The 13,621-nt window shown below is 43.2% G+C and overlaps 1 protein-coding gene across 1 annotated transcript in view; it reads left to right on the top strand.

The window, feature by feature from the left end:
• The window catches only part of usp28 (ubiquitin specific peptidase 28), a gene marked incomplete at both ends in the record, with an annotated part of 96,751 nt that overhangs the window by 41,042 nt on the left and 42,088 nt on the right, over positions 1-13,621 (top strand). Inside the window, 2 exons of the mRNA XM_083659051.1 lie at positions 1,901-1,971; positions 7,676-7,904. Coding sequence (XP_083515177.1) covers positions 1,901-1,971; positions 7,676-7,904 — 300 coding nt within the window. The remainder of the gene's footprint in view (positions 1-1,900; positions 1,972-7,675; positions 7,905-13,621) is intronic.

The following is a 13,621-nucleotide window of genomic DNA, read 5'->3' as shown; positions in this document are numbered from 1 at the left end:
CGACTAGTCGTCCCTAAAGGTAGTCGACTAGTCGACTAGTCGTTTAAAAAAAAAAAAAAAAAAAATATATATATATATATATATATATATATATATATATATATATATTTTTTTTTTAATCTTTAAGAAAGAACATGAGGTATTTACACGACATACATGGACTATCATATCCCATATCCCATATCCCCCACAAAGAACATCAAAACACAACAAAACAAAACAAGAAAATACAAGATACACAATAATCCAAGAACAAACAAGACTATTGGACAAACAACCAAACAAAAACAATGCATTCAGCTCCTATCCTGATAAGCCTAATGACCCTGGGGTAAAAAGTTCTTAAAGTCAAACTCTGTATGTGGTTGCCATATTTTGGGGATGTCTAAGAATTTGCCTTTGCTCTTGTAGTAAATGTTATCCAACGTATGGTAGCTTGAGAGTTCATTCCACCAGTGAACTACAGCTGGGGGATTGGATGCTTTCCAATTTAAAGCTATGCATTTCCTAGCTGCCAACAGGGCAAGATCTATGTATTTACTTTGAATGCATTGTTTTTGTTTGGTTGTTTGTCCAATAGTCTTGTTTGTTCTTGGATTATTGTGTATCTTATGCAGTTTTCTTGTTTTGTTTTGTTGTGTTTTGATGTTCTTTGTGGGGTCACTGGGGGATATGGGATATGATAGTCCATGTTTGTCGTGTAAATACCTCATGTTCTTTCTTTAATTTTTTTTTTCTTGTTTGTTTTTTGTTGCTAAAACGACTAGTCGACTACTAAGCACAGTGTCGACTAGTGGTTTTACTAGTCGACTAGTCGACTAGTCTGTGAATGCCCTACGCTGCATACAGACACTAAGACAAATTCCTCGTATGTAACTTGCATACTGTGGCAATAAAAGTGATTCTGATTCTGATTCTGGGAATGACAGCTACTGCAGAGTGACAACATATCCGTGAGTAGCAAAACCACATGTAAGAAACGTGAACTTGAAATACTCTCGACCGCTTTAGATGATTTGGTTCAGCAGCAGTGAGGGAAGGAGATGGCTTGCACCGATTGGCTATTGATAGTGTGGGAGAGCAGCGACTCAGATCGGGAAGTGAGTCACTACCCGATCTGAGTCAGTACTAGTGACAGGTGTCTGTAATGTCATAATTTGCATATTTAGAAATATTTCTGTACCTCGTTCTCCAAAAAATCTAACTTAAGGAATCCTGTAAGGCAGGGGTTTACTTGCTTAGTTTCGCTCAATTCGCTCAATTCTAGTTTCGCTCAATTCGCTCAATTCTAACCGGAGTCCAATTCCTTGTATGTGTACATACTTGGCAAATAAAGCTGATTCTGATTCTGAATTCCTGGAGCCCTTTGGGATCATCATTGTGTTATTTTATTTTATTTTATTTTATTTTATTTTATTTTATTTTATTTTATTTCATAGACACTTAACAATTGAGCCAAGATGGCCTGATATTGCTGTTTGACATACTTCAGACTACACCAAATACATAAAACTGGTCACTCTGAAGGGATTTATTTGTTTCTGACTCTGGGAAAGTGTGAAAAACAGTAAAATTCCCCAAAACTGCTGTACCTCTTAATCTCTTTAACCAAATCACACTTAATCAGTGTATTCTGTGATCACCTTTTGATAACTAACGTAATATTTTTCACTTCGATTCATTGAGCCTCCGCTGAAACTGTTCGGAGCCCCCCTGGGGAGGCCCGCCTCCCACTTTGAAAACCTTTGCTGTGGGGGAAGAGAGAAAACACTGCACTGTATTGATGTCTGCACGTTTTTCTTTGTGTGTGTGTGTGTGTGTGTGTGTGTGTGTGTGTGTGTGTGTGTGTATGTGTGTACGTGTGCATGCGCGCGCGCGTGCCTGTGTGTCTCTCTGTCAGAGCTAAAGGGCAGCATCGACAGGGTGAGCCAGGTGCTGGAGGGCATGTACTCTGATAACAGCCTCTGTCAGGTAAGCCTTACAGTCACCTAACCTGGCAAACAGAAAATCATTCTCATGCCTAAACTGTACAAAATACATCAAATGAGATTAGGTGAACCTTTATCGATCTTTATGTAGAAATTAGGTTGTTGCAGCAGGACACAGCAAAGAACAGTATACAAATGAGAAGAGATCAGCTTACAGTATGTAAGCATTAACACACTCAACTGACAATTCCAACATTCAGACATACAGTACAGTAGTAGATCGAAATCATAGACCGTATAACAAATATGGACAAAGCTACCATGATGTCACCCATTGGTTTCTGAACTCCCGTTTCGAAGCCTCGAGTTTGGCATTTTGAGTGTTGCCATCTTGGTTATTTGGAGCCAGAAGCAGCTAGCGTGAGACCACAGAGCTGCCTGCCACAAAGCCATGAAACATAGTCTGATTTACAGTCTATTTTACTCTAAATGAGACCATAATTTACTAAATGAACACCATGCTGTATTGAACAAGACTTGCGACTGAGACCATGAACTCATTCGGAAAGTATTTACTGAGGTAATAAATCAAGTGAGAATTAGGGAAATTTTCCCATTGACTTCCATGCAATTGGACTTCTTTTTGCAGCCAGTGGAGTCGCCCCCTGCTGGTCATTAGAAAGAATGCAGTTTAAGGCACTTCCGGATTGGCTTTGTTTTTCACAAACGGAGCTACTCCCTTGTTAGAAATGTAGATGTATCTCTGTCACTAGGGGTGTCGCGGTACTAGCCTGGGTAAACCCATCCCCCACGTGACCTGCTCTCAGACCTGTTCTCAGTCACTATGGTCTGGATTCCCACCATTGTTAAACGATTTCCTGCGGTTGTTGGCCCCCCCCCGATAGACCGCTCCATTACGCAACCGTCATCCAACCAGCTTTGTGCACAGAGCACATGCGCAGTGCAGCAGATGGCGTCATCGCTCTGCGACCTTTGTTGTTAGCAAGCGAGCTAACACTTTTCATTTCAGTACTGCTAGCACGCAAATGGTTACAACCAGCTACAAGAAGAGAGAACATCGCGTGACGGTGGTCAGGGAATGAAGAGATATTTGTGGCTGTGAAGAACAGTCATCATCTATACAGCTGCTGCCAACCTGATGAGGAAACAGGCGTGCTTGTTATGCTGGACACTGAATGCCAGACTGCAGACTTCATCCTCCAGTGCTGTTCGCCTCAGGACTTGAAGGGCTAACGTTGTACCATGGACTGTATACATTCTGTGCTAATAATGCTAGCATGCTAACATCCTTTTCACACACACACACACACTGAATATACCGAAATGCTAGATTTGATCATGGACTTAACGCTAATGTTAATAAAAACGGCCGCAGTCATAACGGTAAGGTGTGTTTGACCTAATTGAAATATTAACGTTCATGCCCTCACATTTCAGCGTGGTTACAGATAAACCTATTTAACGCTAGCTAGCTACAGTAGATTTTTGGAGGCGTTAATGTGAATGTCATGACGTAGTGAGCGTAGTATTATACTGTATATTATACATAATCCAGATGTAACCTAGCTATAGCTAGACGTTAAGAGGTTAGCGTGAATGCGACTGAGACCTGACATTACTGGCTTGATATCATATTCCAGATGCAACCTAGCTAGATAAGCTCCACACGGCTGTATGAGTAGCTACAATCAAATGTATCAAGCCTTGATATCATATTCCAGATCCAACCTAGCTAGCTAGATGTTAAGAGGTAGGAATATACCGAAATGCTAGACTTGATCGTGGACTTAATGTGAATCCAAAACGGCCACACTCATAACGTTAAGGTGTGTTTGACCTAGCTAGAAATATTAACGTTAATGCCCTCACATTTCAGCGTGGTTACAGATAAACCTATTTAACGCTAGCTAGCTACATTACTGGCTTGATATCATATTCCAGATGCAACCTAGCTAGATAAGCTCCACACGGCTGTATGAGTAGCTACAATCAAATGTATCAAGCCGATATCATATTCCAGATCCAACCTAGCTAGCTAGATGTTAAGAGGTAGGAATATACCGAAATGCTAGACTTGATCGTGGACTTAATGTTAATCCAAAACGGCCACACTCATAACGTTAAGGTGTGTTTGACCTAGCTAGAAATATTAACGTTAATGCCCTCACATTTCAGCGTGGTTACAGATAAACCTATTTAACGCTAGCTAGCTACATTACTGGCTTGATATCATATTCCAGATGCAACCTAGCTAGATAAGCTCCACACGGCTGTATGAGTAGCTACAATCAAATGTATCAAGCCGATATCATATTCCAGATCCAACCTAGCTAGCTAGATGTTAAGAGGTAGGAATATACCGAAATGCTAGACTTGATCGTGGACTTAATGTTAATCCAAAACGGCCACACTCATAACGTTAAGGTGTGTTTGACCTAGCTAGAAATATTAACGTTAATGCCCTCACATTTCAGCGTGGTTACAGATAACCCTATTTAACGCTAGCTAGCTACATTACTGGCTTGATATCATATTCCAGATGCAACCTAGCTAGATAAGCTCCACACGGCTGTATGAGTAGCTACAATCAAATGTATCAAGCCGATATCATATTCCAGATCCTAGCTAGCTAGATGTTAAGAGGTAGGAATATACCGAAATGCTAGACTTGATCGTGGACTTAATGTTAATCCAAAACGGCCACACTCATAACGTTAAGGTGTGTTTGACCTAGCTAGAAATATTAACGTTAATGCCCTCACATTTCAGCGTGGTTACAGATAAACCTATTTAACGCTAGCTAGCTACATTACTGGCTTGATATCATATTCCAGATGCAACCTAGCTGGATAAGCTCCACACGGCTGTATGAGTAGCTATAATCAAATGTATCAAGCCGATATCATATTCCAGATCCAACCTAGCTAGCTAGATGTTAAGAGGTAGGAATATACCGAAATGCTAGACTTGATCGTGGACTTAATGTTAATCCAAAACGGCCACACTCATAACGTTAAGGTGTGTTTGACCTAGCTAGAAGTTAAGAGGTTAGCGTGAATGCGATCCTGACATTACTGAAGTGAATACAAGTGACCTATATTTTTCAATCCTGTCTTTGAATAAAAGTTGTACATTGTGTTATGCTTGAAAACCATGTCTTTGCTCCCTTATGTGTTCACAATTACAACAAATCTGTATGGTTTATCTGTTGGCATTAAACCGTGGTATTTCCTTGGGTGATATTCCATATTTGTCATTAAACCTAGCTGTTCACATAAATTTGCAATGATGATCGACCACGTGAGATATCACAAGTAGCCTACTTTTATTAAAAAATAAAATGCAAAGAGAGGTTTCCTTCTCTAACTATTGGTGCGTTCACAAAATATTTCAGCGTTTCATAACTATAATAGCCTAATGTTACTGTAGCCTGGATGACGTCAGCTAATGCTACCCAGCCTTCCAGCGTTTATCTTCCATAATGCATTAAATCATAATCACAATGCGAAGACATTAGCTGATCACCACAGAGCTGCACAGACAAGTTTATCAGATAATTTCGCCGTAAAATGTGTCCAGGTGATCAGCTCTGAAGCCCCGGCTTGTATGGTCCGCTCAAATCCGATTTCGATATAGGTGTTATTTTGATCAATATTGTATAGCTGGCTAGACAGAGGAGTTTATCTGGAATCAGTGTGACAAGATCCCTGCTGCTAGCTTGTCTGCCTTTCTGTGTCAGAGTATCTAGCTACATTATCTGCATTACATGCTACACCATGCAAATATATTTCGATATAATTCAAACAATTAGCCCACTGTACTACTGGACTGTGTATTGCTGTGAATAAGTTAGATTTGATTGTGTAAAGTGTATCAGCTTTAAATATCCAATATATACAGCATTAAACAAACGACCAGCAGCATTCAAATGTGCAAAAACGTTATATTTATTGAAATGTGGTGATCTCATGTCACATTACATAATGTTATGCCCAAATGGTCTACTGCCCAGAAGCGTCACTTTACATGTTTGGTAGGGAATTATTTTAATTATGTTAAACCAGCGTTTATCTTCCATAATGCATTAAATCATAATCACAATGCTATGAAGACATTAGCTGATCACCACAGAGCAGCACAGACAAGTTTATCAGATAATTTCGCCATAAAATGTGTCCAGGTGATCAGCTCTGAAGCCCTGGCTTGTATGGTCCGCTAAAATCCGATTTCGATAACGCTAGGTGTTATTTTGATCAACAGACCTCAACCTCAACAGCTGTTTTCACTTGAATTTCCTCACGTAGTTGCATAGCCATATAGCTAGCCAGCTAGTAGCTAGCTCGGGAGCTATGCTTTAGAGAGGCCAAATGCTAACGGCTAGGTAGTGCTAAGCCGCTGCAGCTGTTACACGTCATTGACAAAGACGCACTCTCTGATTGGCCGATCACGGCAGGACTGATGTTGGCAGTCACGCCGTCACTCATTGGCTGCGGGGTGGCTGCGGGTCTGCGCGGGTCTTTCAATCGCCCCAGAAATCGATCTGAATGGCCCGGAGTCTAGACGCTAGTGACTGGGAACTGAGAGAGCAGGTCACGTGGTGGCTGGGTTTACCTAGGCTATCGCGGTACATGTATTCGTCCCGTGAGTTCACGGTACGGGCATCACGGTTCGGTACGTGAAGCAACACGACGAATACATCAAATCCAGAAGGTGGTAGTAAAGCACCTAAACGCTGTTTGAACGCCATTTAATTGAATTGAATTAAACGCCACAGAAGAAGACACACCAAAACAACACAAGGGCCATAGAAATCCGCGTTCACTGAATGGAACGTTTTGTGAGGAGAGGAAACATTACCGGGGATCGCTCCAGAACAGACGGAACAAATCGCAAACAATATTGAAGCGTCCAGCTGCTCTCCCGTTACCGTCGTCAAAAAAGTGCAGAGCAGTATCCTAATGACTTTTATGACTCAGGCGATAAGCTGTTTTGCAAATTCTGTCAACATCAAGCCAACGAGGTAAGCTTGCTAATGTAACGTTACGTAGCTGCGACAAAGTCCTTTATAGATGCGGTGAGGAAGAGGGGATGACTCCTTGTCATGTTCCAATAATCCATTAGATGACTGAACGTAATCATTATGGTAAACAAAACTCGCATCCAATAACATTAAGGCGCTGACAGGGTTCTTTCCCGTACTTACTGGGAAAGTGAAACCAACCGCGCTGTCTGTCAGACAGTGGGGGAGGGGTTGGTGAGAGTATTAGGCTACTCCACACATGCGCTCTGTTTACAAACTTGTGTACAATAAAGATTTAAAGTGGGGGGAAATGCCTTTGCCCTGTCAAACAGCTGGAATACAGACATCTGAGAGGGAGGTGCACCCCACACTTTGAAAATCACTGCTCTAGAGTAAAACCTTTTTGTGTGGATTGCTTCTTATTAATCTTATTAAATTGTGGACATTTATTCATTCCCACTTATTAGACACTGATCGTTTTCTGATCGTAAAATGAGCGTAAAAAGCAAAACACAGAATTCAGAAAAATTCAAAGGGAAAAAAACAGAATTTGTTGCTTTTTTTTTTCGTGGTACCGTATTCGTACCGAACCGTGACCCCAAAACCGAGGTACGTAACCGTGACTTTTGTGTACCGTGACACCCCTATATGTCACTATATTGATTATGCTACGTTATATATTATTTATATATGCTATATTATGTAGGCACCCTACAGGCTCCACGCGGTGCTAGTCCATGAAGGCCAGGCATCGGCGGGCCACTACTGGGCCTACATCTACGACCACGCCAACCAGCGCTGGATGAAGTATAACGACATCACCATCACCGAGTCATCGTGGGAGGAGCTGGAGCGCGACTCGTACGGTGGCATGACCAATGCCAGCGCCTACTGCCTGATGTACATCGATGACAGGCTGCCCAACCTCATCGCAGGTACACCCATGTGTTACACACAAACACACACACACACACACACACACACAGTCCAGAGATGGGGACTTGGGCTTGAGACTTGGACTTGAGGCGCACTTAAGTCACACACACAGTGACTTGAGACTTGACTTGAGACTTGTCCTCAAAGACTTGAGCCTTGACTTCGACTTGAGATTTGGGACTTGTGAACAATCTTTATTTTTGTGTGTATTACAGTAACATTAAAGGGACAGCCTAAAATACAAAATACATGTTCGTTTTGGGATAGTTACCTGAGTTTTGGAGATATCGGCTGCCTTGCCTTGTAGTGCTCGAAGCACTAAGAAAATACATTTGAAAAACTCAACAGTATTGTCTCTTTCCAGAAATCATGACCCGGTTACTCAAGATAATGCACAGACTTTGTTGTGAGCAGTTTCATGTAGGAACTATTTCCTACTATTCCCCCCCTGCGGTCTCCGGGATGCAGCCCCCCTGGGCTGGTCCTGCCGAGGCCGCACACCATGGGCGACGACTCGCCGCGGCCTCCGGGACGCAGCCCCTATGGGCTGGTCCTGCCGGGGCCGCACACCATGCTGCTACGGCCTCCGGGACACACCCCCCCTGGGCCTGTGCCGGACGAGGACAGGCAGTCCAGGTTCTACCACAGGTACTTCCTGGTGCCCAAGAAGGACGGGTCCCTGCGGCGCCTTGCCTACGTACGTCTAACCAGCTCCTGGTCTGCCATGGGGCTAGGGCTTTGGGCAAGTCGTTGTCCAAACACGGCCTTGACCCCTCTCTTTTAAAATTGGCAGCTCCGATCGTTGCTGAGCCCATTACGGTCATTTTTAATCTCTCCACTAGTTCTAGCAAGCTGCCTGCCTCATGGAAGCAGGCTTTTGTTGCGCCTCTCCTGAAGTCTGGTGATTCTACGGTTCTAAATAACTATAGGCCAATCTCCAACCTCTGTACATTAGCCAAGATCTTGGAAACTTTAGTGTCTAATCAACTCAAGTCCTTCCTCGACTCCAGTAACACTCTCAGCAGTTTGCAGTCTGGCTTCAGATCAGGCCACAGCACTGTGACAGCTAGCCTGAAAGTCTTGGATGACCTGAAAGTAGCCACCGACAAAAAATCCTTCTGTATAGCTTTATTCATTGATCTCACCAAGGCGTTCGATACAGTGGACCATCAGATTTTAATTAACATCTTATTAAAAATCGGTGTTGGTCAAAAGGTAGCCGACTGGTTTTTAGATTATCTTTCAGATCGCACTCAGTGTGTGAGACTCGGCTCTGTCATCTCCGACTCCGTAGTCTTGGATAAAGGGGTCCCACAAGGCTCGGTCCTGGGGCCCCTCCTCTTTTTAATTTATGCTAATAGAATTTGTGACGGCCTAAAGCATTCTAAATATCATGCTGACGATACGGTTTTATATGCCTCCGCTCCTTCTCTAGAGACTGCAGTTACGGTAATTACCTCCAAGCCGATTTCTCCATCCTCCAGTATGCCTTAATTGACTCTAAACTTCTCCTAAATGCAAGCAAAACCAAAGCCATGCTGTTCGCACATGGTAACACTGTGCCCTCCTCGCCTCCTCTATGTACACTTGATGGTGCACCCATTGAGTTCATTGAGTCTTATAAATACTTGGGTTTCTGGTTTGATAATCACCAACTTATGCAACATGATTTAACATACAGCGTTATTTGTATGTTAATAGTCATATATTTTCATAACCTTTTTGTGTGAAATGATTAAGGAATATCATATACTCTCTATTTGGTTCAGTTTTTTGTGTCTCCTGAAAAACTTGAAAATATGACTTAGGCCATTAGTTTAGCAAGGCGACGATATGTATGCTGACGATACGGTTTTATATGCCTCCGCTCCTTCTCTAGAGACTGCAGTTACGGTAATTACCTCCAAGCCGATTTCTCCATCCTCCAGTATGCCTTAATTGACTCTAAACTTCTCCTAAATGCAAGCAAAACCAAAGCCATGCTGTTCGCACATGGTAACACTGTGCCCTCCTCGCCTCCTCTATGTACACTTGATGGTGCACCCATTGAGTTCATTGAGTCTTATAAATACTTGGGTTTCTGGTTTGATAATCACCTTAACTTTAAATTGCATATTTCCACTTTGTCTAAGAAGCTTAAATTTACTCTCAGTTTCTTGTACAGACTTAAAGCCTGTTTCTCCTTGTCTGCCCGTAAACGCCTGGTGGAAAGCCTTTTTATGTCTCAGCTAGACTATGGTGATGTTGTTTACAGTCTTTCTAGCCCTACTTCCTTGTCTAAACTGGACCCCCTTTACCATGCCGCTCTGAGATATATTACAAACTCAGGTTACAGGACTCATCATTGCACCTTGTACGACCTGGTTGGATGGTCCTCCCTTGCCCTGCGCAGAATGCGACATTGGTACATGTTCATATACAAGGCCATCCTGGGCAAACTACCCGCATATATCTGCTCTACGTTTGTAGCGATAAACAACTCCCATAATTTAAGATCAAATAGCTGGTTGAAATTCAAAGTGCCAATTATGCGAACAGAATGTGGAAAAAAGAGTCTCTCTTACTTTGGTCCCTGGTCGTGGAACGACCTGCAGTCCCGTTTGAAACTGGTCTCTTCCATTCCTCTGTCCAGTTTTAAACATGCTTTATCTGAAGTTCTTACTGCAAGCTGCTCCTGCAGTAATGTCTAGTTTACTTTGCCCTTTTGACCTGTTATTCTTGTTATTCTTGTTTTTAGGCCATATGTTTTTACGTTCTTGATCTTGTGTTATTTATTACCCTTGGATGTGGTATTTTATGATGTATTTGGATGTCCCTGCTTTTTGAAATGTTTCAGCTTTATGGCCCTGTTTTTATGTTTCCTTTTATTTACTGTAATTTATGTTGATTGTAACCTGGCTTGTAATTGCTGCCTTCTTGGCCAGATCACATTCGCAAAAGAGATCTTGTATCTCAAATGTCTTATCTGGTTAAATAAAGGTTAAATAAAAAAATAAGTAAAAAAACAGCATCTATCGCACTGGATAGTGGAGGCCATTAACTTGGCCTATTCGGCCGCTGGAAAGGTTCCACCAGATTAGGAATTAAAGCCCACTCTACTCGAGGCGTGGCTTCTTCCTGGGCGCTGTTGCGCGGTGTGACGGTGGAAGATTTGTGCGCAGCCGCATCATGGTCAACTCACCATACCTTTGTGAGGTTTTATAGTCTGGATGTGGGAGGCGCGACGTTCACTCATGCGGTTCTGTCGGCCTAACTAATTGCCTCGCAGACTGCTCCCCAATCCTTACCGGGTTCCCATGCGCTATGCCGTGACCATAGGTGTAGTGCCCGTAGAACGCGGGGGAACGGCGTTCCCATACTTCTCCAAGGGGTGTTTTGTGTGTGTGTGTGTGTGTGTGTGTGTGTGTGTGTGTGTGCGCGCATGTGGAGCCAATAAAACGAGTGAAACTGGGCAAAGTTGTCGTTCGTCCTATATTTAAGGTGGGCTGAATGATTCACACGGCATCAACTCGCGGGTTGAAGGAAGAAGGATACATTCCACCTTAACTATATTTAAGGTAGGCTGAATGATTCACATGGTATCAACTCGTGGCTTGAAGGAAGAAGGAAACATTCCACCTTAACTAGCTGGCTTTTTCAGCATCCAAATATGTTTTTTTTTTCCTCCCAGTACCTCACTATAACAAGTAAAGATGAAAAGGCAGCAAAAAATCCTTTCATTTTTTGGACCAGCTGCTAAAAAGGTATGTTTACAATCACGAAGAAACAATGTTAAAAGCGTGTTTCTTTTCAACATGGTTGCATCAAAAGTTAGCGTTAATCACCCCATTGCAATTTGCATCGCCAGAATTCGCCACAAAATGGTAGTTAGGCTACTTACTAAAAATGCCGGCCGCCGTGCCAAATGATGATCAATGCCTTGTGCAACTTGTGTGATGCTTGAGACTCGTTGAGAGATTGTTTAGCTGTTTGTGTTGATAACTGACTCTGCTGAGTCTGCTCTGCTGTGCCTATATACGTATTTTTTAGTTTCAGAGCTGGAAATGTCATGGGCTACTTCTGCAGTGTTTATAGAGGACACAATAAGCTAAGTCGTGTGTGTCGGTGTGTGTGCGTGCGTGCGGGGGGCGGGGGGGGGGGGGGGGGTGAGGGTGAGGGTTGTTGGGACCTGTGTGGGTGTTCCCCATTTACTGTAGGTGCGTTCCCCCACTTCTCCAGATAGCACTACACCTCTGGCCGTGACGGCCCATTTTTCGATTGAGAGTCGCAAGGTCGAGCACTGAGGTGCTCCTTTGCAGCAAGGTCGGTTGTAAGGTGGCAATAGGTGGGAGCCGAGCTTCAACGAAATTAAACTAATGGGTTGTCCTACAACCCAGGTTTTATGAGTGAAGCGAGGCTCCCACCTCACATGCCTTGCTGCCAGTCTGTCTGGTCTGTGGCCGAATGCCGGGTGAGTGGGGTTTCCCGGTCCAATTCCAGGCGTGAGGGCTCAGTGCCCCGCCTCGACCCCAGCTATTGGATCGGAGACCATGAGACCGTCAGGATCACTCCCGATTTTCCAAGGGTCCAGTCTGCATCCTGTCAACGGTCTAATAGATGGTTGGAAACGACACTTTTATAGTAATAAAAGGTAAGAGCATTCGATAGCGTGTACCACGCAGAAATGGCAATAGGTGGGAGCCTTGCTTCACTCATAAAACCTGGGTTGTAGGACAACCCCTTAGTTTGTGTTCTAAGCAGACCGGATGACATCCAGCAGATGATAGAATGCTCATCCGTAAGACTTGAGACTTGTCGACTTGGACTCTAGCTCAAAGACTTGAGACTTGACTTGGACTTGCAATAAAATATTTGTGAGCATCTCACACGCACACGCACACACACACACACACACACACACACACACACACACACACACACACACACGACAGGCTGCCCCACCTCATCGCAGGTACACTCATCTGTTCCACCTCCCTGATTACACTCCATTAGCACTAGATGATGCGAGAAAACTTTAAAGGTACAGTTCACCACAAAATCAAAAAGACATACAGTATTTGTCCTCTTACCTGTAGTGCTATCTCCATCTACATAGATCAGTGGTCCACAAAAAACTGGGGTATGTGTACCCCTAGGGGTTACGTGTGGGTACTACAGGAGCTACTTGAGAGAAAGGGAAAAATGTAAGAATAAATCATGAAAATAAATGAAACGTTAAAATAAATCTCCTCAGGAGGCACTACGTAATTGCAAAACGTTGTAGTTGGCAAAAGGGGGTACTTGGATTCAGAAATCATGGAAAGGGGGTACTGAAGCCATACAAGTTTGAGACCCACTGATCTAGATCATCTTGGTGTGAGTTGCATAGATTTGGAAATATCGAGCATAGAGATGTCTGCCTTATCTCAAATAGAATGGAAGTGGATGACACTCGGCTTGTGGTGCTCAAAGCCCCCCCCAAACACACACACACACACACACACACACACACACACACACACACACACACATTTGAAAAACTCGGCAATTTTCCTTTCTAGAAATCTTGCTAATGCTAATAAAAATGAAGCGTGGTAAGGTTATAGCTATGCTATGCTAACATTATGCACACTTCCTTCTGCACGGTGAGATGGTTGGCGAGTGTAGTTCGGTCGAAAGAAACTTCATGAAACTGCTCACAACAAGGTCTGTGGATTATTTTGAGTAACTGGGTCAT

The sequence above is a fragment of the Poromitra crassiceps genome, assembly GCF_964638095.1.
Source record: "Poromitra crassiceps genome assembly, chromosome: 1".
Taxonomy (NCBI): Eukaryota; Metazoa; Chordata; class Actinopteri; order Beryciformes; family Melamphaidae; genus Poromitra; species Poromitra crassiceps.
Note: the sequence above shows the minus strand (reverse complement) of the source record. Positions and strands in the feature narration are given on the sequence as shown.